The following is a 24,279-nucleotide window of genomic DNA, read 5'->3' on the forward strand; positions in this document are numbered from 1 at the left end:
TCACTTTTTATTTTAAAAAAACATGATGTATTTCACTAGGGTCGACCTCACAGTACAATGAGAAATATTTGGTAGGGTTCAGACATAAGGTTATGTTGTGCTAAAAGGCTATGTCCACCTTGGCAAACAATGTTTTTCTACAGCTCCTATGTAGACCTATGCTTCCCCTTTGTAACAAACAACAAATACAACCTACGTTGTCTGATGTTTCTGTTGATGCCATACATCCTTATATATGTCCGCTAAATCTTGGTAAAGTACATTCAGTAGATAATCATGACAAAAGGGACAGAAAAAATGTATGACAACTGGATCAGACTACACAGAGCATATCTGTAGTCTCTTACCATAGAGACACATAGAACTATATAGGAGCTGCAGAAACAAAATGGTAGGAAATGTTTAAATGAGTTTTCCAGGGAGAATACTACTGCTGACCTGTCCTTTTAATAGGTCATCAATAGTTGATCTGCTGGGGTCTGCCGCTTGGGACCCCGACCGTTCAGCTGAGCGGGCGCATGCTGTCAGCGTCGCAAATACACAGAGGTCAGAGTGGAAGTCTCCGCGCCAACCTCAGTCTAGTGGCCGGCGCTCGTAACTGCAGGCATGGCTCTCATTGAAATCAATGTGAGCTGTGACTGCAGTTACAAGTGCCAGCCACTACACAGAGGTCGGCTCAGAGACTTCCGCTCCGATCTCTGTATTTGCAGCATGTGCCCACTTAGCAGATCGGTCGGGGCCCCAAGCTACGGACCCCAGCTGATCAACTATTGATGACCGATCATCACCGATCATCAGTAGTATTCTTCCTGGAAGACCCCTTTAAATTTATGCAAAGTTCCTTTGCTTTTAGTTTCAGGTGTATTAGAACACTTAAAAAAAGAATTTAGACTGAGGCCAGCCCCAGGAACTATGGCTTGTTGTATATTTTCAATTAAAGCCGTTAAAATGCAGAGCCATCCATATAATACTTGAATAATCTGGAACAACTCCAGTAGAGAAAACCATATGCCTAGAAAGAGTAAAAAGGGCGTAACGAAAGGGGTACTCGTAATGAGACAGCATTGGGCTCTGCATAAAACTTATGGTTTTAATTGTGGACATGGTTCCCTAAATTTCAAAAAAGGAGAAACTAAATATAAACCAGCGAACTATGATAATCATCTTCAATGAGTAATGTATCACACAGGCAAAAAGTGGGGAAAAGCCCCCTGCGTCCTAACACAGATATAAAGCACAACTTTATTTAAAAATCCTTATTCTTTTTAGTCTCATTCAGTCTACTTTTTTGTCTGATGAACTAGTAGCTTCCTCTATGCTGCTGTTGGTGCCCTGGTTTCCGGCTATGAAGGGTTCTAAATTCTTGTCTTCCTCTTCCTCTTGCTGCAGTACATGCAAGTAATATTTCTGGTGGTCAAGGTAGGTTGTAAACAATTTTGAATATTCTGGATGACTCAGGAAAAAGTTTTTAAACTCCTCTACAAGAAATAGAAATAGAATTAAAATAAGCCATGAAGAATTTTGGTGCACAACCATAAACATATTATTGGAGCATCTCATGTACATGAGGCAGACAAACATGGTATTCCATAGAAGACAGAGCTAAAAAATACACTGATTTTTACCCGTGGCTACTGCTTTTCAGCATACCTGTACTACCTTTATTTTTTATAATAAAGTTACATATTTTGCCTACTGTACTTCTAGTATTTCTAGATTTGTAGGTTGGTGCATATATAGTTAATGAAGTTGTCCAGTTGTAAACTATTGTTGGCCTATCCTTACGATAGGCCATCAATAGTAGATTAATGGGTGTCTGCCGCCCAGGATCCTTGTCCATCAGCTGTTTGCCAAGCCAGTGCACTAATGCAATGAGCAGAATTCTGCAGCAATCAGACAGCTCCTTTCCCACTGTAGTGGTGAGGCTTGGTATTGCAGCCAAGGTTCCCATTAAAGTAATTAGAAACATTTTCTGTAATACCAAGCTGGTCCACTACAGTGAAACTGAAGCTATCTGCTTATTTTAGAAATTAGCTCAGTACTTGAACAAAGCAGCCCCGCAAAGAGTGATTGGTGGAATACAATGCAGCGGAACCCCACCAATCTGCTATTGGATAAAGATAGGCCATCAATAGTTTCCAGTTGGACAACACCATTAATCTGACATTAATTTATGACAGCAGTAAATTTAAAAGACTTGGTTTGGTTGAAGGCATACAGTGTATAAGGGGGTTGTCTGGTTTAGAAAACTGGCTGATAGTTCAACCCCTTAGTGTTAAAGCCCGTTTGTGCCTTAATGATCAGGCCAAATGTTGGAAATCTGACGTGTCACTTTAACATAGAAAAACTCCGAAAAGGTTTTGCATATCCAAGTAATTCTGACATTGTTTTTTAGAAACATATTGTACTTCATTTAGGTAAAAACAGACCAATAGAATTTGTGTATATTTATTAAAAGCACCACAATTGGGAAGATTTTGAGAAAATTGTCAGTTTAACATTTTCAAATGCAATATGTCAAATATGTGCAAACATACTGTACACTTTTTTGCTAAGATATATATTTTCATCTGTTTACTTTATTCTGGAAGCACATTGGAAAAACCTTTGTTTTTTTTAACCATTTAGGAGACATACAAAATTTAACATTAACATTTTGAGAATCATTTTGTTTTCCTACACCAAGCCAAGATTGCAAAGGCTCATAGGTGTCCGAATGACAGATACCCTCACACTTGACCCCATATATTCACCGAAGGGTGTTTTGAGTATTTTGACCCCACAGTTTCTTTTCAGGAGTCAATGCAATTTAGAGGAGAAAAAAACAACAATTTTATATTTTTGAAAATATGTCATTTTAAAGACAGTTTTTTTTTCTATAGTGCACATGAAAATGAGGATTTGTACCCCAAAATGGATACCCCTGTTTGTCCTGTGTTCAAAAACATACCCATTGTGGCCCTAATCTTATATATGTATGCACAATGGGGCCCAAAACGAAAGAAACAGCTGGTGGCTTTCAGAACAGAAATTTTGCTTGAAAGTGTTTAAGGCCCCATTGCCCATTTGTAGAGCCCTAGAGTGGCCAAAATGATGGAGAAACCCCACAAATTACCCCATTTTGAAAACCGACGCACATGTGCAGAAGACTGTGTCAGGTCCTGGAAGGACTCTCAGCTCTTCCTATGGATCCAATCCGTGTGGGGACATGAAACTTTAACCTTCTCCAACTTTTCTTTTACTTTTATGCGATCGCCATTATTGCATAATCACAATCGTGTGACCCATCACAACTACAGGCTATCAGCAACCTCCGGCAACCTTTAGCAGGGAGCTGTCACCCACACAGACCCCGGGGCCTTAATATCCAGGGCAAGCATGTTTTTACAGCCCTGGGGATTAAAGCCCGGAAACCCAGGATGTAAAAACACATATGAGTGGTCACTAAGGGGTTAATGGGGGCCTGTTAGCTCTCCTGACTTGTCCATTTTAGTTAATACTTTTATTCTTCATGAAACATCTTAGAACATAGTTTCTTATAACATTGTGTTGTGCTGTTCCTCTGTTATTCCTCTTGTGAAACGGGTGTGTCTCTACACCAGGGTTCCCCAACTCCAGTCCTCAGGGACCGCTAACAGGTCATATTTTCAGGATTTCCTCAGTGATGCACAGGTGATGTAATTATTGTTGGTGCCTCAGACATTGGCACAGGTGTTCTTTCTATAGGATATCCTGAAAACATGACCTGTTTGTGGTCCCTGAGGACTGGAGTTGGGGACCATTGCTCTACACAACCTGACTCTGTCAAGCACTGATTGGATAGTGTGAGAATATCTAGGGACACGACCCCCAACTAGTAACACCAAGTGGTCAAGCTATTCATACCATAGAAGTGGAAGGAACAATAAAGGAATAGTACAACAAAGAGCTATAAGTAAAGCTGCTCCAAGGTCGCGACAATAATGGGGAATACAATTATTTACCAAAACGGGTATGTCGGGCCTCTTGACAGGTCCTCTTTAAAGCCAGACAAATGGGGCAATCTTGCAATATATGGGCATCCATTTGAATACTTCCCATGTCTACCACACCTCTAAAATAAGGGATTTTAAAGCTCTCACCATTTAACACTCCAAATAAAATGTTTTTCATAGATACATTTGAAGGTCTATAAAAGTAAAGAACTGGCATACTAAGTAGAGAGGGACATGAAATTACAAGACACTGAACTCCTCCATTAGTAAGTATATAATAATCACGTGTTAGGCTGGGTTATATCCCCTGGGGAGAGAATTGTGTGGGGAATGGTTTTGCAGAGGGAGGCATTTGATTAATGAAAATATATGTATTGTCCTTGCCATATATTCCTCTTCTTTTATACACATTTGGAAAATGTGTATGATCTGTATGACCTCTAATGCTTTGTATGTAAGTGGGATGTGAAAAGGTAACGCAGACTGGATAGTCAAATGTCATTGGTGATAGAATTAGAGATGAGCGAGCATACTCGATAAGGCAAACTACTCGAGTGAGTAGGGCCTTATTCGAGTACCTGCCCGCTCGTCTCTAAAGATTTGGGTGCCGGCGGGGAGCTGCGGGGAAGAGCAGGGAGGAAGAGGGGGGAGATCTCTCTCCCCCTCTCCCCCCCCCTCCCCCCTGCTCACCGCCGTAACTCACCTGTCACCCGCGCCGGCAGCCGAATCTTTAGAGAAGAGCGGGCAGGTACTCGCATAAGGCACTACTCGCTCGAGTAGTTTGCCTTATCGAGTATGCTCGCTCATCTCTAGATAGAATGCTTTTGTAGAAATGATGTTGTTGAATGGAGCATAGTTAGAGGAGTGATGTTAATGCTAAAAGTGAAGAAACTAATGCAAACACTAATGTATATGAAGAAAAGTGATACTAATGTTATATTTAATGGGAAAAATATGGTTTATTACACAGATGTTAGTGTTTAGTAAAGGAAATACTCAGGTTTATCATAGCAAATACTGTGTTGTTTATTACATAACTACAGAGGTATATTGGATATTGTAATTGTGTATTATACAACTGTTTGATGTAATTGCTGACATGAGAGTTCGGCTGATGATTACTGCCTGACTGATGATGAGTATTGTTTGTGGCCATGCAGTTAGAAAGTGTGATAGTCTCTGTCATAGCCTCCATGGACGTCATAGGATTAGTTTGTATCCCAGTCATTTTTTTGGTGTTTCTCCCCGGGTATCGTGCTGCGCAGAGTATGTGTGTTGGATGGATGAATAGTGGATCAAGTCTGATTCTGTGGGAAGGTGCCTGTTGGGGTATGATAGGCAGGGTGTGGTGCACAGCTGAGGGTTGCGTTTTCTGTGCTGATAAAGTGCGCAAGAGAATTGTGAGGTTCAAACAGAAGTTGATGCAACCTATAGTCATTAGTCACAAGTGAAGTTCTGTGACGCCTGCTGTGGGGAAGAGGCTGGGTGAAGGTAAACAGGGTATTAGTGTAGTATGTCTACACCGGAAGTGTGGGCATGACAAGGCTGAGCTACAGGTAATGCCCAGGTCACGCCCACAGCTCCCAATTAGCTGTGGCATACACACCTTCACCGAGCTGCCAAAAGCTCGGTGCATCATAGAGACGCTGTTAAAGGGGTTGTCCCGCGAAACAAAGTGGGGGTATACACTTCTGTATGGCCATATTAATGCACTTTGTAATGTACATTGTGCATTAATTATAAGCCATACAGAAGTTATCAGAAGTTATTCACTTACCTGTTCCGTTGCTAGCGTCCTCGTCTCCATGGTGCCGTCTAATTTTCAGCGTCTAATCGCCGGATTAGACGCGCTTGCGCAGTCCGGTCTTCTTCTTTTCTGAATGGGGCCGCTCGTGCCGGAGAGCGGCTCCTTGTAGCTCCGCCCTGTCACGTGCCGATTCCAGCCAATCAGGAGGCTGGAATCGGCAATGGACCGCACAGAAGCCCTGCGGTCCACCGAGGGTGAAGATCCCGGCGGCCATCTTCACCAGGTAAGTAAGAAGTCACCGTAGCGCGGGGATTCAGGTAAGCACTCTCCGGTTTTCTTTTTTAACCCCTGCATCGAGTTTGTCTCGCGCCGAACGGGGGGGGGGGGCTATTGGGAAAAAAAAAAAAACGTTTCGGCGCGGGACAACCCCTTTAAGGGTTTTCTTAGAGGGAGGCAGCTCCCTCTGTTTTTGTCATCGGACCCCCGAGATAAAAATCGTGTACTGCCGATGGGTTGTTATGGCAAGAGGATTCCAGATACAGGCGTCCTGTTCTGCTATCAGCCCCCACAGTGACGAGCTCTGGCAGCGGGAGCCAGCTGTCAGTGATAGCTAGCCTCCTGCTGCATCAGCTGCAGGGTGCATTAGAGCAGTGACTCCCATTGTTAACCCCAGGTTGAAGGTGTATGTGTGCCACAGCCAATCGGGAGCTGTGGGCGTGACCTAGCCGTTACCTGCAGCTCAGCCCGGTCACGCCCACACTTCTGATGAAGACATACTACACTAATACTGGTAAACAATGTGAGTGAGAAAATTTACTAGAACCTCTTGTCCTGAGGAAGAGAATGCATAGACAGTTTGGACCATGGTACCGTAGCTCTGAACTGGGACTTGTTGGTTTGAGCAGTCCATGAGAGATAGACTAGCATCATAAAGACTGCAAGTAGACCAGTAACTTGACTGTGTTAGGCCGCCTGCAGATGGGTGGGTCGGATCCGGCTGCGAGGTTTCTCGCCGCGGGATCCGACCCGAGCGCCTGCAGAGAGCGGCGCGTACTCACCTGCGCCCGCAGCTCCAGCTGTTTGATGTGCCGGCTTGCTGGGCAGCCGGTGCATGCGCAGACCAGAGCCGGTGGCCGGACAGTGACGTTTCTGCTCTACGAGCCCCGCACAGAAATAAAGCATGCCGTGGTTTGTTTGCCGCGCGGCCAAACTGCGGCCGTCTGCATAGGATTGCGTTTGTCATCGTACCCCTAGATAAATTCGTTAAGGGGTCTACTTTTCAAAATGGGGTCACTTGTGGGCGTTCTCCATCGTTTTGGTCACTCAATGGCTCTACAAGTGTGCAATAGGGCCTAAATCTCCTTCAAGCAAAATTTCTGTTTTGAAAGCCACCGGTGGCTCCTTTCATTTTGGGCCCCATTGTGCATACAGGCGTAATACTAGGGCCACAATGGGTATGTTTCTGAGCACGGGATAAACAGGCTTATCCATTCTGGGGTGCAAATCCTCATTTTCATGTGTACTATAGAAATAATTCCTGCCTTTAAAATGACATATTTGCAAAAATATGAAATTTTAGTTTTTCTCTTCTAAATTGCATTGACTCCTAAAAAAAACCTGTTTGGTTTAAACACTCATAACACCCCTTAGTGAATACGTTAAGGGGTGTAGTTTTAAAAATGGGGTCATTTGTGGGGGTATCTATCATTTTGACTTCTATGAGCCTTTCCAATCTTGGCTTGGTGTAGAAAAACAAACTGTTCCTCAAAATGCTGAAAAGTAATATTAAATTTGTACGTCTCCTAAATGGTTAAAAAAAAAACGAAAGTTTTTCCAATGTGCGCCCAAAATAAAGTAAACGGATGGAAATATATATCTTAGCAAAAATTTCTATATTATGTTTACACATATTTGAGATATTGCAGTTGGAAATGTGAAAAAATGACTATTTTTAAAAATTTTTCCCAATTTTGGCGCTTTTAATAAATAAACACAAATTCTATCGGTCTTTTTTTCCACCTAAATGAAGTACAACATGTGGCGAAAAAACAATGTCAGAATCGCTTGGATATGCAAAACCTTTCTGGTGTTTTTCCATGCTAAATTGACACGTGTCAGATTTGCAAAATTTGGCCTGGTCATTAAGGCGAAAACAGGCTTGGTCACTAAGGGGTTGATTCCACAAAGACTGGCTAGCAAATACAGCATTAAAAAGATTTCTAAGCCTGTGTAGTTGAGTGTTCCGAATTATATTGACAAAGGATTTAAAACTGTATTACAACATTTGAAAACATATGCTACTTAAAGGGGGTGTCCAATTGTAAGCTATTGAAGGTCTATCCTCAGGAAACGCCATCAATAGCAGATCCGTGGGTGTCTGCCACCTGGGACTACCTCTCATCATCTGTTCTCTGGTCCACTGCTCTCATGCACTGAGCCAATTTTTGCAGGAAGCAGACAGCCCCTTTTCCACTGCAGTAGCCAGGGAACGAAGCAGTCTGCTTCCTGGTAATATCAGCTCAGTGTACAAACTCACCAGCCCAGAGAACAGCATATTGGTGAGAATCCCATGCAGCAGGCCCATTCCAGTCTACTATTGATAACCATCTTGAGGACAGACCATCAGAAGCCTACCACTGGACCAACCCTTAAAGGGTCTGTATGTTTATTGTGTACAACTTAAAGTAAACATTGTTATAGTTTGCTGCAAAATGTGCTTCATCTCTCAAGACTTCTGCACAGTGGGACAACTCCCCTCACATGCTTATACTACTGTCCGGTCTTCCATTCTTCACAGACATGGCCAGTAGGAGGGATTCCTCCTTATTAATGACAGATCCCCTTTGAATGTGTCATTTTGTGATGATAATGTATTAGTTCTGGTCTTTCTTACCATAACAGAGTTTTCCTGACTCATCAGCATCCATATCCTGGAAAAGTTTGGAAACATCAAGGTCTGGAACGCCAAGTGAAGATCTTAACAGGGAACTGAATTCATTTTCTGTGATGCTGCCATCGCCATCAATATCAAATAACTAGGGTAAAGCAAAACATTATAATGGCATGTGATATATGTTGTAATTACTTCAGACTCAGCTGTATGTGATTATTATACCTGTACAGAGACAGAGAAAAGTAATAAGGGCTAATGCCCACGGAACTCCGCGACGTTGCCCTGCAGCTATAAGGTTCTATTGAACCTAATAGCTTAATGTTCATGCAGCGGAGTTTTAAATGCCACAGGAATATGCGTGGCCAGCTTCCATTGTAGACAACGTGGCCTTGCCCACTGTAAATACGTGGCCCTGCCCACTGTAAATACATGGCCCCGCCCACCGCTGGCCACGTCATCTGACACTGCCGGCACGTCATGCACTGTACTGTGAATGCCTGCTGGCCCTCCATGCGGGACGTGTACAGAGGATCCGGAGCGGTCAGTATGGAGGTTTTGTGGTGGGGTGCAGGGGGCGTGGCGGACTGCGCTGTGATATTCCGCTGGCGGAGTCAGTCACGGCCGTGGGCATGAGCCCTAAGGCTGGGTTCCCACACGGCGTATTCCTGGCGGAAATATCGCAGTTTGGCCACAGCGAAAAGCCGCGAGATTTCCGCCTGCAAAGCGCTACTTCAAAACCCGCGGCACTTAGAGGAGAGCGCGGCCGCAATGAAAAAAATATAAGAATGGACATGCTGTGGCCAGTGAATCTGCGCCACAGCACTTGCTTCTGCCACCTTTGCTGCAATGAATTTGCCTTCCCATGTGGACAAGATTTCTGAAAAATCTTGTCCACATGGCTGGCTAATCCCGGGATTACCGTCCGCAAGTGGATTCGCCTCGGCCTAAGAGAAAAAAACAACTGCAGGACTCATCATCTACAAGCCTATAGCAAGTGCTTTACACAAATAAACTGGATCCAGGGTTTGAGCGAACGTCTGATCAACCACATGTACAAGGGTGGACAAAAATATGGAAACACTGAACGAAATGCATAGGATTTTAATCATTAGCACTGAGCTGCCCTATCGGCCCCTGCTTAGTGGAGAGCTTTCCACTAAATTTGTGTTTACTTTACCTCTTGCCCTGCTCTGGGTGGTTTTGGGAGCCAGCTGGTAACAGAAGCTGAGTGGCTCAAACTCCTGATTAAAGGAACCTTGTTGCTCAGGCAGATGTTCACTTTTGCCCAGCAGCATATATGTCCTATTACCTCCACTTAAAATTGGTCTCTATATCTCTTATTGAAATATGGATTATAATCCTAAACATGCATTTTGTACAGTGTTTCCATATTTTTGTCCACCCCCCCCGTATGTCTTATGTAAGCACAGCAGTAATACTCATATGACTTACAAATGTTTTACAGAATGTCATTTATCTAAGAACTACCAGTTTTGTTCTATAAGCGTTAACAGGTCCATTAATGATACTTTTTTCTGCAATTTCGCCATTTGTAAGGCTATTAAAACAGACAGATATGGCCCAATTGCTATATTTTATGCAATTTTTCTAATACATTTTGATTTGTTTTCTGCGTGTTTTCTAACGCAATCCTATGGCAGCTTCCACGGGCGGAAATTCTGCCGGAAATCCCGCCGTGGAATTTCTGCCCATGTGCAGGGGGACTAAGGCATTTTTTTTACATGCATAATAATATATATTGTTTGTAGTACGGTATGCATTGCAGAATATCGTTTGTACTTATACTTGCAGAACCTTGCATAAGCTGAGGCTATGCTTAAATATAAGGGTTAAATAGTACAGATAAGAGGTGATTTTGGTTACCAAGCAGATAGATCTTCAGCAAGTTTTGCAGAGTGCATCAGTTTTTGCAAAGCTAAATTCTAGCAGTTTTGCAAGGCATCACAATCCCCGGGAATGTGGGAGGAGCCAGACGCCAGGCACCAGTCAGAGTAGAGTTGCTTGTGGGATGGGGGAGAGAGAAGAACAACCCGGCAGGTGAGTGCAAAGACCAGAGACCCAGAATCTTCACCCGCCCTGCCATGTTTTCTTTGTGCGCAATATGCAATCAATAGAACCCCTTGATTTCAATGGGTTCGTTCACATGCGCAATCTTGCGCGCAAATTTTCAAACAAAATACGCTGCATGCTCTATCTTCCTGTGGATTTGCACAGGCAAATAGCAGATATAGAACTATTAGACTTAATTACCCATTTCAATGAAGAGGAGTATGGTTGCATGTTGGTTTTGCTGCGCAAATGCACACAATTTGCGCACACAAAAAGTACAGTAGGACATGCATTTGCGCATGCAAATATGCAGCATAAATTCTGCAAATATGTGGCGTAAATGTGCACATAACTGCACTCATGCCCATGTGATAACTTTAATAAGCTTAGTCCTCGTGGCTCTGAATCTATCGCCTTTGATGTGTTAAGCCCCTGTCTGCTGGAGAGTCATGTGTGCTGGCATCAGAAATGGTGGCAGCAAGAATCTTGGGGTGTGTTGAGGGGCATTTTATGCTCAGTTTGCTTCCTGAGTGTAAGGTGCATGCAAAATTAAATGATAGATCAGCCTCTTGCAGTCACATCCAAGTCCTGAGATTGCAGAATGTGTACAGGACATAAGGCTAGCAAGGATTAAACAAAAAGGCCATTTTAATTCAGATCAGCACCACTCTTGTCTATTTTGCAGTGCATTCCTATTCAAGTTCATGGGCCTAATCTACAGTATCAGTCATAGTGGAAGGTCATAGACAAAAAATGGGCTGGGTTTTTTTTGGGGGGAAGGGGGAGAGACAGCATCTTTTCTAACCCTGGATAATCATTCTAAGATCTGTGTTCCTTATGATTTTGCAAAGAAATGCAAACAAATCTAACAGGTGGCATTGCTACCTTTCAAGGTAAGTGCATGACTACTATAAAGTCTGGTGTTTATCAGTAGCATTAGGTTATAAGGCAGGGGTGTAGAATCTGTGGCCCAGGATGGCTATTAATGTGGCCCAACACAAAGGGGAGGCTGCATCTGCAGGAGGCGAGGCCGCAGGCAGTACCTGGCACTGGCATTTGCTGTGATTGAGTTACTCCAGGTCCAGTGTGATTCTCCTTGTCCTCCCAAGTCCTGACTGCTGCCAATCCAGTAATAAGGTGAGGACGAGAGACGTGGTCTCATAGTGGACGGCCAGCGCTGTGTTCCCTGTTGTCAGAATGGCTGTAAACTGCATGCGAGTCTGCACAGGCTTCTGTGTCTAGGCTTGCATGCATGGCCTTGTAGCAGTGGGGGTTATTTGCAGGATGATTGGGGTTGTGTGGAGGTTGATGGAAGCTGTATGGAGTACTGTGGAGGACTATGGGAGTTATGTGGAGGATGATGGGGGTTGTTAGGAGGACTGTGGATTAGGATTATTAGGGGAGGATTTTTTTTGCTCATCTGTGGTGGCAGATATCCCTATAGTTATGCACATATCTGTTTTGTTTGCTTATAAGGCCTCCTTCCCACGAACGTATTTCCGCTGCGTAATTCGCAGCAAAAATCCGCTGCGTTGCCCGCAGCTATTAGGTTCTATTGAACCTAATGGCTCAGGGCACACGGTGCGGAATTCCGCACCGTGAAATCTCCCGTTCTCACCCGCGGCATGCTCTATTTGCCGCGGGTGTACGCGCTGACGGCTTCCATTGCAGTCAATGGAAGCCGTCCGTTCACGCTATCTCCTGCTGTAACACAGCGGAGGATACCGTGAAAACACTTTCCCGCCTACCACGAACGGTGGGTGTGTCGTGATGCGGTGGCGGTGGGCGGGGAAGCGTCATGCGGGAGCGAAGAGATCGGATCCGCTGGCAAGTATGGGGTCTCTGGGGGGCACCGTGACAGGCTTCGCCGCGGAATATTCCGCGGCGGAGCCCGTCACGCTCGTGTGCAGCCGGCCTTAGATTTTGTTAGTGATTGTTTATTTACCACTCAGTCCAAGACAACTCCTCTTCTCTGCCCCAGAGATGCCAAAAGGTTTGACAATCCTGTTAATAAGTTTTGTTATGTGGTAATGTAATATTGCAGGCTGGCGAGACCCTGCTGTAAGTGAAAAGGAAGTTGAATTTGTTGCCCGGTGGGGTATATAAATAAGATGTACATCACAGCATGGGGAGTTTCTTTGGGTGAAGCTTTTAGTGAAGTACAAAGTAATGTACATGGAGGACAAGACACACTGCTGCCTGTGGTTAACCGGCGTGAAGTCCAGCAGAGCTCTATATGGGTAGCTGAGAAGAGTCCAGGACTTAGCGACTTGGCGTTGCCCGGCGAGGCATATCAGTGGGGCGGACGTCACAGCATGGGGTACTGAGTTTCTAGGAGTGAAGCTTTTCCCGCAAAGTATGCAGTAGTGTAAATAGAGAAGACGCACTGCTGTTTGCAGTAGTCCGGCGTGAAGTCCAGCAGACCTGACCTCTTTATGTGTTGCTTAGCAGAGTCATGACTTAGCCTGGTTGCACATGAGCGAGCCGGAGTCGGCTGTGGGCACCCTGTTCCCAGCTGGCATCTACAGGTACCCATCATTACTTCTCTTCTGTACTGCGGATTCTGCTGTGGGCACCCTGTTCCCAGCCGGCATCTGCGGGTACCCATCATTCCTTCTTCTCTTCTGTACTGTGGATTCTGCTGTGGGCAACCTATACCCGACTGGCATCCACGTGTACCTCATTTCTTCTTGTCTGTACTGCGAATTCCGCTGCGGGCACCCTGTTCCCAGCCGGCATCCACACGTACCTCTCGTTTCTTCTCTTCTGTACTGTGGATTCCACTGTGGGCACCCTGTTCCCGGCCAGCGTTCACACGTACCTCTTATTTCTTCTTCTCTTCTGTACTGCGGATGGCCCGCATGGCTCACCGTCTTCAATGGAAGCCATCTCAAATAGAGAATGCTGCGATTTTTCCTCCACGAGCAGAAAATCACAATTGATTTCCGCTCGTGTGCAGGAAAAACCGCTTTTCCATAACATGCTATGGAAGTGATTTGCTGCAGATGCCCGCTCCGGATTCCGCAATTCAAATACAGTTGTGCAGCCGGCCTTATTTAGTGTACCAGGTGATTGTAATTTCATCCCGCTTGTGCCCCTCATCCTACCGAGGTAGATAAAAGCGTTTCCCTGGCTGTCAGCCTGACCGAAACGTGATTTCCTGCCTGCAGCAATTAAAGCTTGCGCAGTGAAGCCCCTGCCACCTGCAGGTATGTTCTATCAACATCTGGAATATTCCTACTTCTGGACCCGGTTCCATCTGCCACCTAGTCTGCATGGTCAGACCCCCATTACACTCCAATGGGGCCTGTGCATAGGATGGACGTACCCATGAGTTACATATAGACACTTTCAGACGTGGTGGCTTATGTAAGGCTGTCCGTCCTGCCTTGTCCACCACAGTCTAGGATTCTTTTTGCACTATGGAATTTATGCCCGCCTGATACTTCAGTGCGCGACTCGGTATGTCTCTAATGCTTGAAGAAAAGGAAATGCACATTACCTAGAAGGAAAAAAACTACCTGCCTGAATGCCTAAAGCAATGTGTGAAGGTTGATTTTTGAAGTATCTACATATAGTGTCGGGTTATGGTTTGGGTTGGCAGGTTTTTTATTTTAACCCAATAGTAACTTTGGGTTTTCTTTGTAGATTTTAGATGTGTTTACTAATTTTTATAGAAAAAAAATTTGCACACAATTTTCCTTTATGAGGTCATAAAAAGCTTTGTTGTACATTAGGAACTCCAAAGAGAGGGCAAAATAGCCCTCTGTGGTGACATTGATAACAAGTAGAACTGTTCTGGGCCTGCTAAAACCCTTACAGACTAAGAACATCATCTGATCCAATAGAGGCAATGTATGGTCATGGACAGCTTTGCTTCCTTCTAATGTACACAAAAGAGTTCTCATTCACCGACAGCAAACTAATATCTTGTAAATGGTGAGAAATTACATTATAAAGTTTTAGAACTTTTTATTTATTGGGTGACTAAGAGTTAATTGTATATAGAGCAGAAAATCTCGTTACGGCCAGTTTCATAGAAGCACACTGTGGGTACATTTATGCGCCCGTAAGATAGACAACTGTTCCAGCCTTTCTACAGGTCTACTACTCTAAATTCAGAGGGTCTAAGGCTGCCTGTCCACGGCCGTGATGGAATATCGCTAGCGATATTCCGCTCCAGGGGAGGAGGGGGTGGGGGAGCACTGACAGGTCTCTGCGATGAGCCTATCTAATAGATAAGCTCACCGTGTAGAATTGCGGCAAATTGTAGTATGCCACAATTTCAATCCCGCAAGCGTAGAAGCTCGTAGATGTCGGGCTGTGCTTTCCATAGTTAGCCTATGGAAAGCTTTTCATAGCGTGATCCGCGGGCGATTTATCACAAGTGGATCCTCGCCCGTGGAAGGCAGCCTTATGATGCTCTCAGTTCTGATTAAAGGTGCATTTATGCTCGTATAAGCAAACGTAAATGCACCCTTAATACTCATGTGAAATTAGAGGAGAAGGGAGGAAGTGTTCCAGGCACACACACTTGACACTACTGAGACCACTGCGAGTGGGGGTCGCTATTACAACTGAGACCACTGTGGTGGGGGTCGCTATTACAACTGAGACCACTGCGCACGCGCGGGGGGGGGGGGGTCGCTCTTACAACTGAGACCACTGAGGAGGCGGGGTGTCGCTGTTACAACTGAGACCACTGAGGGGGGTCACTTACTACTGAGACCACTGTGGGAGGGGGAGCGGGTCACTATTACTACTGAAACCACTGGGGGAGGGGGTCACTATTATTACTGAGACCACTGGGGGAGGGGGTCACTATTATTACTGAGACCACTGTGGGGGGGCCACTATTACTACTAAGACCACTGGGGGGGCACTATTACTACTAAGACCACTGGGGGGGGTGTCACTATTACCATTGTAGTGGGGGTGGGTGTCACTATTACCATTGTAGTGGGGGTCAGCATTACTACTGAGACCACTGTGGGGGGGGGGGGTCACTATTACTACTCAGACCACTGTAGAGGGGGGTCACTATTACTACTGAGACCACTGTAGAGGGGGGTCACTATTACTACTGAGACCACTTTGGGGGGGTCACTATTACTATGGTAGTTGCCGTTTGGTTGCATAAGGCATATTTTTCACATGCATAATAGTATATATTGTGATAGACATGATGATTATTTATAAAATGTCTATCGATTTGTATAACCCAAGTGTATTATGCTATTGTAATGACTTCAGCCTAATGTGGAACTCTGCTGCATAAGGAAAGAGTTAAATCACAGTGTTATATACAAGCAATATATATATATATATATATATATATATATATATCTATATATATATATATATATATATATCTATCTTGGATGAATCCCCAGCTCTGCCCCCCACGCTGAAACTTCTACAACAAAGGAATTCCTTCAGCCTGAGCACATGTTGATAAGACTTGCCACATACACAGAAACTGCTTAAGGTTGCCTGCATAGAGGGCTATAGTGTTATGTGTATATCCTGTGTTCAATACTGAGTGTTTACCTAGGCCCCCTTCCTCTCCTCACCCAGGCTAGTTAAACAATGATTCATCACTACACAGAGCTGACTTCAGCTAGGACAAAAGTCCATACTACATCAGCATTTGGAGAGGGTGGGCAGAGAGGTGGGGGATGCTATATGATCCGACGAATGAGAATCTTATATGTTACTGATGTAATCTGTTGCACGCCCATTGAAGGGCGGTTGTCATGTGTTATAATAAAAAGCCTGAGCCTCTACACATTGTATGGGAAGACAGATCCCTTAGGGAAGTTTAAAATAAGGGGTATGGTAGATGCAGCCGAATGGAAGCCTTCACTTAGTCCCGTGCCCATAATTAACCCCCTCCGCCGTAAGATAAAGACCTTGACGAACATGATGATCATAGCCGACCCTACCTTTTGAGGACACCTTGACAGTAGCGACTGGCTACTCTGACCAGAATCTCTGGTTGGAGTTGATGAGGTACAATGCTAACAGGAGCAACAAGTCTAACTGTTGCATGTGCGGTAGTGCCCGACTACACTCGGGGATGGTCCCCCTAAATCTCCCTGTAGATGCTGAAGAGTGGTTTATTAGTCTCTTCACGAACATTTCCGCTAATTACACTGTCCGTGAGAAATGGAAGAAGGAATACTCTATAACTACTTAAGTGTTTTGCACCGGAGAGAGTATTACTGACTACCCTGGAAACTACACCTGCCAGGCAATTAGGCAGGGTAGAGGGAGATTTTTGGGGAACTCACCAATATTTCCCTTGTTTAAAAAAGGATGAAGAGCCAGTTCCGATAATGCCAACCACATACGCTACCAAAGGAAAGGAGAAATGTACTAGTACTGCGCCTGCCCCGATCTCCTAAGATGGATTGTCAGTGGAATTCCCATTTGCCAAGGGATAGTGCAGAAGACCTTAGGTTCCGGCGAGGGCACACCCTGTGGGGTGTTAACTTGTACAGATAGAGGGTATGGATGCCCGGAAATGAGCCCAGGGAATCCATGGCCTCCCTCTGAGGTGAGGTAGGGATCCCCCCCCTCCTAGGAGTAGGGACTTACGGGCAGTGGGAAAACCCTGACGCAAGGGTGAGGCGACCTGGACGTGTTCACCATTAGGACTATCTCCAGGAGGGACATTGGTGTGGGTGAAGATTAGGGAGTCCCACGCCGTGCGTACCTGTGCATACTACTAGTATTGTAACATTATACTAGAGCGAGAAGAGAGACCCCTGGTGGTAGTTTTGATCTACACGTGTACATTGACGTCATAGGATAGCCAAGGGGGGTACCTGACAAGTTTTAAAAAAATAGAGACCAAGTTAAAACTAGATTCGAGTCCATTTTCCTGATCATTAGGGTAAATAAACGTTGATTGGATTAATTATGTTTATTATAATTAGCAGTGGTTTATAAATTATACTAGAGTCGCCTTATAGGGACTAGTCGACCAATAGGACCTACCTCGACTATGACTTTTCAAAATAGAATGACCTTAGATATGACTTTAGCTAAAAAGGGGAGTGTCTGTAAGATGATAGGGGAGACTTGTTGTACCTACATCCTAGACGACACGTGACCCGCGGGTAAAGACGCACTTGCCATTAAGAAGCTGACCGCACTAACTAAAAAGAGCTAACTTTTGGGACCAGCACTCGCCATGGATGAGCGGGTGGTAAAGGATCCTGGCACAGACGGGCGTTGCTGTTGTATGTGAACTGATGGTTATCTTTTCTGTTCTAGTCTGCTGTGTTATCCCCTGTGTCAGAGAGACCTGTGAAACTGATGCTGGAAAAGCCGCTCCCACCATGAGTTTGCTGGATGCATCCCCAGAAGGAGTGGACAAGTCCTACACCCCCTTGAAGACTCTAAAACGAACCTTCAACGCGCTCCAGTTATAGGCTCACGCGCAGAGAACTGTGAAAATTAGATAGAGAGTTAGAGGATAGACATTTTAAGGGGGGATTGTGATAGACATGATGATTATTTATAAAATGTCTATCGATTTGTATAACCCAAGTGTATTATGCTATTGTAATGACTTCAGCCTAATGTGGAACTCTGCTGCATAAGGAAAGAGTTAAATCACAGTGTTATATACAAGCAATATATATATATATATATATCTATATATATATATATATATCTATCTTGGATGAATCCCCAGCTCTGCCCCCCACGCTGAAACTTCTACAACAAAGGAATTCCTTCAGCCTGAGCACATGTTGATAAGACTTGCCACATACACAGAAACTGCTTAAGGTTGCCTGCATAGAGGGCTATAGTGTTATGTGTATATCCTGTGTTCAATACTGAGTGTTTACCTAGGCCCCCTTCCTCTCCTCACCCAGGCTAGTTAAACAATGATTCATCACTACACGGAGCTGACTTCAGCTAGGACAAAAGTCCATACTACATCAGCATTTGGAGAGGGTGGGCAGAGAGGTGGGGGATGCTATATGATCCGACGAATGAGAATCTTATATGTTACTGATGTAATCTGTTGCACGCCCATTGAAGGGCGGTTGTCATGTGTTATAATAAAAAGCCTGAGCCTCTACACATTGTAGAGACTCTCCCAGTTTTAGACCAGCACTTGTGTCTGATCTGGTTCGATGATGTGTGCACACGATATAATTCGGAAGCGACAAAATACCCCAAAGCCTGCTGGAGAAAATCATAATCCAGAACAATATAGCTTGTACTTTGCATTGCAGAATGTTGTTTGTACTTATATTTCATCATAGCCTGAGCTTATGCAAGGTTCTGCAATTATAAGGGTTAAAGGGGTTGTCCCGCGCTGAAACAGGTTTTTTTTTTTTTTTTCAATAGGCCCGTTCGGCGCGAGACAAACCCGATGCATGTATTAAAAAAAAAAATCGGATAGTACTTACCCGAATCCCCGCGCTCCGGTGACTTCTTACTTACCTTGCTAAGATGGCCGCCGGGATCTTCACCCACGGTGGACCGCAGGTCTTCTCCCATGGTGCACCGTGGGCTCTGTGCGTTCCATTGCCGATTCCAGCCTCCTGATTGGCTGGAATCGGCACACGTGACGGGGCGGAGCTACGAGCGGACCCATTCAGAAGGGAGAAGACCGAACTGTGCAAGCGCGTCTAATCGGGCAATTAGACGCTGAAATTAGACGGCTCCATGGAGACGAGGACGCTAGCAACGGAGCAGGTAAGTGAATAACTTCTGTATGGCTCATAATTAATGCACGATGTACATTACAAAGTGCATTAATATGGCCATACAGAAGTGTATACCCCCACTTGCTTTCGCGGGACAACCCCTTTAAACTGTACAGAAGAGATGTGATTTTACCAAGCAGATCTTCAGCAAGTTTTGCAGAGTGCATCAGTTTTTGCAAAACTAAATTCTAGCAGTTTTTTGCAAGGCATCACAATCCCCGGGAATGTGGGAGGAGCCAGACGCCAGGCACCAGGCAGAGTAGAGTTGCTTGTGAGATGGGGGAGAGAGAAGAACAACCTGGCAGGTGAGTGCAAAAACCAGAGACCCAGAATCTTCACCCACCCTGCCATGTTTTCTTTGTGCGCAATATGCAATGAATAGAACGCCTTGATTTCAATGGGTTCGTTCACGTGCGCATATCTTGCGTGCAAATTTTCAAACAAAATCCGCTGCATGCTCTATCTTCCTGTGGATTTGCACAGGCAAATAGCAGATATAGAACTATTAGACTTAATTACCCATTTCAATGAATAGGAGTATGGTTGCATGTTGGTTTTGCTGCGCAAATGCACACAATTTGTGCACACAAGTAGTAAAGTAAGACATGCATTTGCACATACAAGTATGCAACATAAATTCTGCAAATATGTGGCGTAAATGCGCACATAATTGCACTCGTGCCCATGTGATAACTTGAATAAGCTTAGTCCTCGTGGCTCTAAATCTATCGCCTTTGATGTGTTAAGCCCCTGTCTGCTGGAGAGTCATGTGTGCTGGCATCAGAAATGATGGCAGCAAGAATCTTGGGGTGTGTTGAGGGGCATTTTATGCTCAGTTTGCATCCTGAATGTAAGGCGAGTGCAAGATTGAGGGATAGATCAGCCTCTTGCAGTCACATCCAAGTCCGGGGACTGGAGAATGTGTACAGGACCTAAGGCTAGCAAGGGTTAGGGTGCGGGCAGACGAGCGTAGGCGTATTTACGTTCGCACGAGCGCAACGTATAATCGCCCGAGAGAACGTTTTTCACCGATCACGAACAGAGCTAGAAAGCGTATTTTCGGTTGTTCCTACTTTGCAAACTATCTTTTCGGCCATCGAATATGCGTTGGCGCGTATTTCGGTCGCATATGTTCCGTTTTTTTTTCGGGTTGCCGTTTTTACGCGCCGTAAAATCGCCCATGTGAACGAATACATTCGAAACCATTGCCTCAGATGGTCACGTATATACGTTTGTTCGCAAAAACGCGCCGTTTATGCGCTCGTGTGAACGCACCCTTAGAGAAAGAAGGCCACTTTATTTCCAATCAGCACCACTCTTGTCTGTTTTGCAGTGCATTCCCATTCAAGTTCATGGGCCTAATCTACAGTATCAGTCATAGTGCAGGGTCATAGACAATGAATGGGCTGTTTTGTTTTTGTTTTGCTTTGTTTGGGGGGGGGGGGACACAACATCTTTTCTAACCCTGGATAACCATTTTAAGATCTACTGTTTTCCTTATGATTGTGCAAAGAAATCTAACAGGTGGCATTGCTACCTTTCAAGGTAAGTGCATGACTACTATAAAGTCTGGTGTTTATCAGTAGCATTAGGTTATAAGGCAGGGGTGTAGAATCTGTGGCCCAGGATGGCTATTAATGTGGCACACAAAGGGGAGGCTGCATCTGGAGGAGGCGAGGCCGCAGGTGGTACCTGGCAGTGGCATTGCGGTACCTGGCATTTGCTGTGATTGAGTTACTCCAGGTCCAGTGTGATTCTCCTTGTCCTTCCAAGTCCTGACTGCTGCCAATCCAGTAATAAGGTGAGGACGAGAGACGTGGTCTCATAGTGGACGGCCAACGCTGTGTTCCCTGTTGTCAGAAATGGGCCCATGGCTGTAAACTGCATGCGAGTCTGCACAGGCTTCTGTGTCTAGGCTTGCATGCATGGCCTTGCAGCAGCGGGGGTTATTTGGAGGATGATTGGGGTTGTGTGAAGGACTGTGGAGGTTGATGGAAGCTGTATGGAGTACTGTGGAGGACTATGGGAGTTATGTGGAGGATGATGGGGGTTGTTAGGATGACTGAAGATTAGGATTATTATGGGAGGATTTTTTTACTTATCTGTGATGGCAGATATCACGAAAATTATGCACAGATCTGTTTTGTTTATCAGATTTTGTTAGTGATTGTGTATTTACTGTTCGCCCGAAGACAACTCCTCTTCTCTGCCCCAGAGATGCCAAAAGGTTTGACAATCCTGTTAATAAGTTTTGTTATGTGGTAATGTAATATTGCAGGCTGGCGAGACCCTGCTGTAAGTGAAAAGGAAGTTGAATTTGTTGCCCGGTGGGGTATATAAGGAAGATGTACATCACAGCATGGGGAGTTTCTTTCGGTGAAGCTTTTAGCGAAGTACAAAGTAATGTACATGGAGGACAAGACACACTGCTGCCTGTGGTTGACCGGCGTGAAGTCCAGCAGACCTCTTTACATGTAGCTGAGAAGAGTCCAGGACTTAAGAGACTTGGCGTTGCCCAGGTATATCAGTGGGGCGGACGTCACAGCATGGGGTACTGAGTTTCTAGGAGTGAAGCTTTTCGCAAAGTATGCAGTAGTGTAAATAGAGAAGACGCACTGCTGTTTGCAGTAGTCCGGCGTGAAGTCCAGCAGACCTGACCTCTTTATGTGTCGCTTCGCAGAGTCATGACTTAGCCTGGTTGCACACGAGCGGGTCAGATTCTGCTGCGGGCACCCTGTTCCCAGCTGGCATTTAACCCTTTTCAATCCAATTTGTATCCTGGTTTTCCTAGGTTGCTTACTCTTTTTCTGCCGTTATATAAACGGCGCTATCTGCTGGCTAAAGCTAGTACTGAATTAGTTGACATGTTGGATAGGCTCCGACAGCAGAAAGGGCTGGCAATATACAGTAAGACAACCCCGACTGACGTCTTTCAACATCGGAGCTGTATAGCCTTAAATCATAATGTCTTCAGATGTCAGACAGTGGATTGGAAAGGGTTAAAGGTACCCATCATTCCTTCTTCTCTTCTGTACTGCAGATTCTGCTGTGGGCAACCTTTACCCATCTGGCATCCACGCATACGTCTCATTTCTTCTTCTCTTCTGTACCTCGGATTCCGCTGCGGGCACCTTGTTCCCAGCCGGCATCTGCGGGTACCCATCATTCCTTCTTTTCTTCTGTACTGTGGATTTTGCTGCGGGCACCCTGTTCCTGGCTGGCACCCACACGCAAGTCTCTTTTTTTTCTTGTCTTCTGTACAGCAGATTCCGCTGCGAGCATCCTGTTCCCGGCCAGTATTCACGGGTATCTCTCATTTCTTCTCTTCTGTAGTGCGAATTCCGCTGCCGAGACCCTGTTCCCAGCTGGCATCCACACGTACCTCATTTCTTCTCTTCTGCAGTTCGGATTCCTCTGTGGGCACACTGTTCCCAGTTGGCATCCACGCGTACCTCATTTCTTCTCTTCTGTACTGCGGATTCCACTGCGGGCACCCTGTTCCCGGCCAGCGTTCACACGTACCTCTCATTTCTTCTTCTCTTCTGTACAGCGGATGGCCCGCATGGCTCGCCGTCTTCAATGGAAGCCGTTCGCGCACAATCTGTTTAAAAATAGAGAATGTTGCAAATTTTCCACCGCAAGCGGAAACAAATCACAATTGATTTCCGCTCGTGTGCAGAAAAAGCGCTTTTCCATAACATGCTATGGAAGTTATTTGCTGCAGATGCCTGCTCCGGATTCCGCGATTCAAATACGGTTGTGCAGCCGGCCTTATTAAGTGTACCAGGTGATTGTATCTTCATCCTACCGAGGTAGATGAAAGCGTTTCCCTGGCTGTCAGCCTGACCGAAACGTGATTACCTGCCTGCAGCAATTAAAGTTTGCTCAGTGAGCCCCTGCCATCTGCAGGTATGTTTTATCCACCTCTGGAATATTCCTACTTCTGGACCCAGTTCCATCCACCACCCAGTCTACATGGTCAGACCCCCATTACACTCCAATAGGGCCTGTGCATAGGATGGGCGTACCCATGAGTTACATACAGACACTTTCAGCCGTGTGCCTTATGTAAAGGTGTCAGTCCTACCTTGTGCATCACAGTCTAGGATTCTTTTTGCACTATGGAATTTATGCCCGCCTGATACTTCAGTGCGCGACTCGGTATGTCTCTAATGCTTGAAGAAAAGGAAATGCACATTACCTAGAAGGAAAAAAACCTACCTGCCTGAAGGCCTAAAGCAATGTGTGAAGGTTGCCCAGACAACAGATGGAAGGTCCAGATTAAACAGGTATTACCACATTAGAAACAAAGGTCACCCAAACCTTCAGGTTATCATTAGGTATATTATATGGAAAAAGCAGCCGGACTCTCCATAAATAGAAAGCTATATCGCTCTAAATAAAACTAAAAGTCGAATGGATTAAAGCAAGGTGATTGGGTAAAAAGGCTAAACATGGACTTTTTAATAGACATGAAACCGTAGCCATGAAATATACAGAAAATACTCCAACACACAGATTAGCCAGAAGAGAAATACAGCTGCAGAATCCAACTAGTCTGCCCCGTTTTCCCCATCAGTCCTGTGATTTGGTTTCTGTCCTTTTTGATGGGTTTGTCATTGATGTTTTTACACCCTTGGTAAAGTGCTTATCACATGGGGAGGAAGCTGTTTTTTTCAGTGTAAAACAATTTTCTCTGATCTTCTAAAGTTACCTTGTGCCCCCCCCTTATTTTTGGTTTACCAGCTGTAGAAAGAGAACCAACTATCATTCAATCCCTTCAAGGGTTTGGTTGGAGCCTTCCCGTATGTCCTACGGGACATCATAAAATGGGGACCTTCCACTTGTGACAGCCCTCACTAA

General features: G+C 45.1%; 1 protein-coding gene across 1 annotated transcript in view; it reads right to left on the bottom strand.

The window, feature by feature from the left end:
- Window positions 1–1,101: 1,101 nt before the first annotated feature.
- Window positions 1,102–24,279, bottom strand: part of LOC136601610 (lysophosphatidylcholine acyltransferase 2-like) — a 48,783-nt gene continuing 25,605 nt past the window's right edge. The window contains exons 4-5 of the mRNA XM_066588838.1: window positions 8,615–8,756; window positions 1,102–1,478 (exon numbers count right to left, since the gene is read on the bottom strand). Coding sequence (XP_066444935.1) covers window positions 1,276–1,478; window positions 8,615–8,756 — 345 coding nt within the window. The 3' untranslated portion in view covers window positions 1,102–1,275. The remainder of the gene's footprint in view (window positions 1,479–8,614; window positions 8,757–24,279) is intronic.

Source organism: Eleutherodactylus coqui, unplaced genomic scaffold, assembly GCF_035609145.1.
Source record: "Eleutherodactylus coqui strain aEleCoq1 unplaced genomic scaffold, aEleCoq1.hap1 HAP1_SCAFFOLD_73, whole genome shotgun sequence".
In the NCBI taxonomy this organism is placed as follows: Eukaryota; Metazoa; Chordata; class Amphibia; order Anura; family Eleutherodactylidae; genus Eleutherodactylus; species Eleutherodactylus coqui.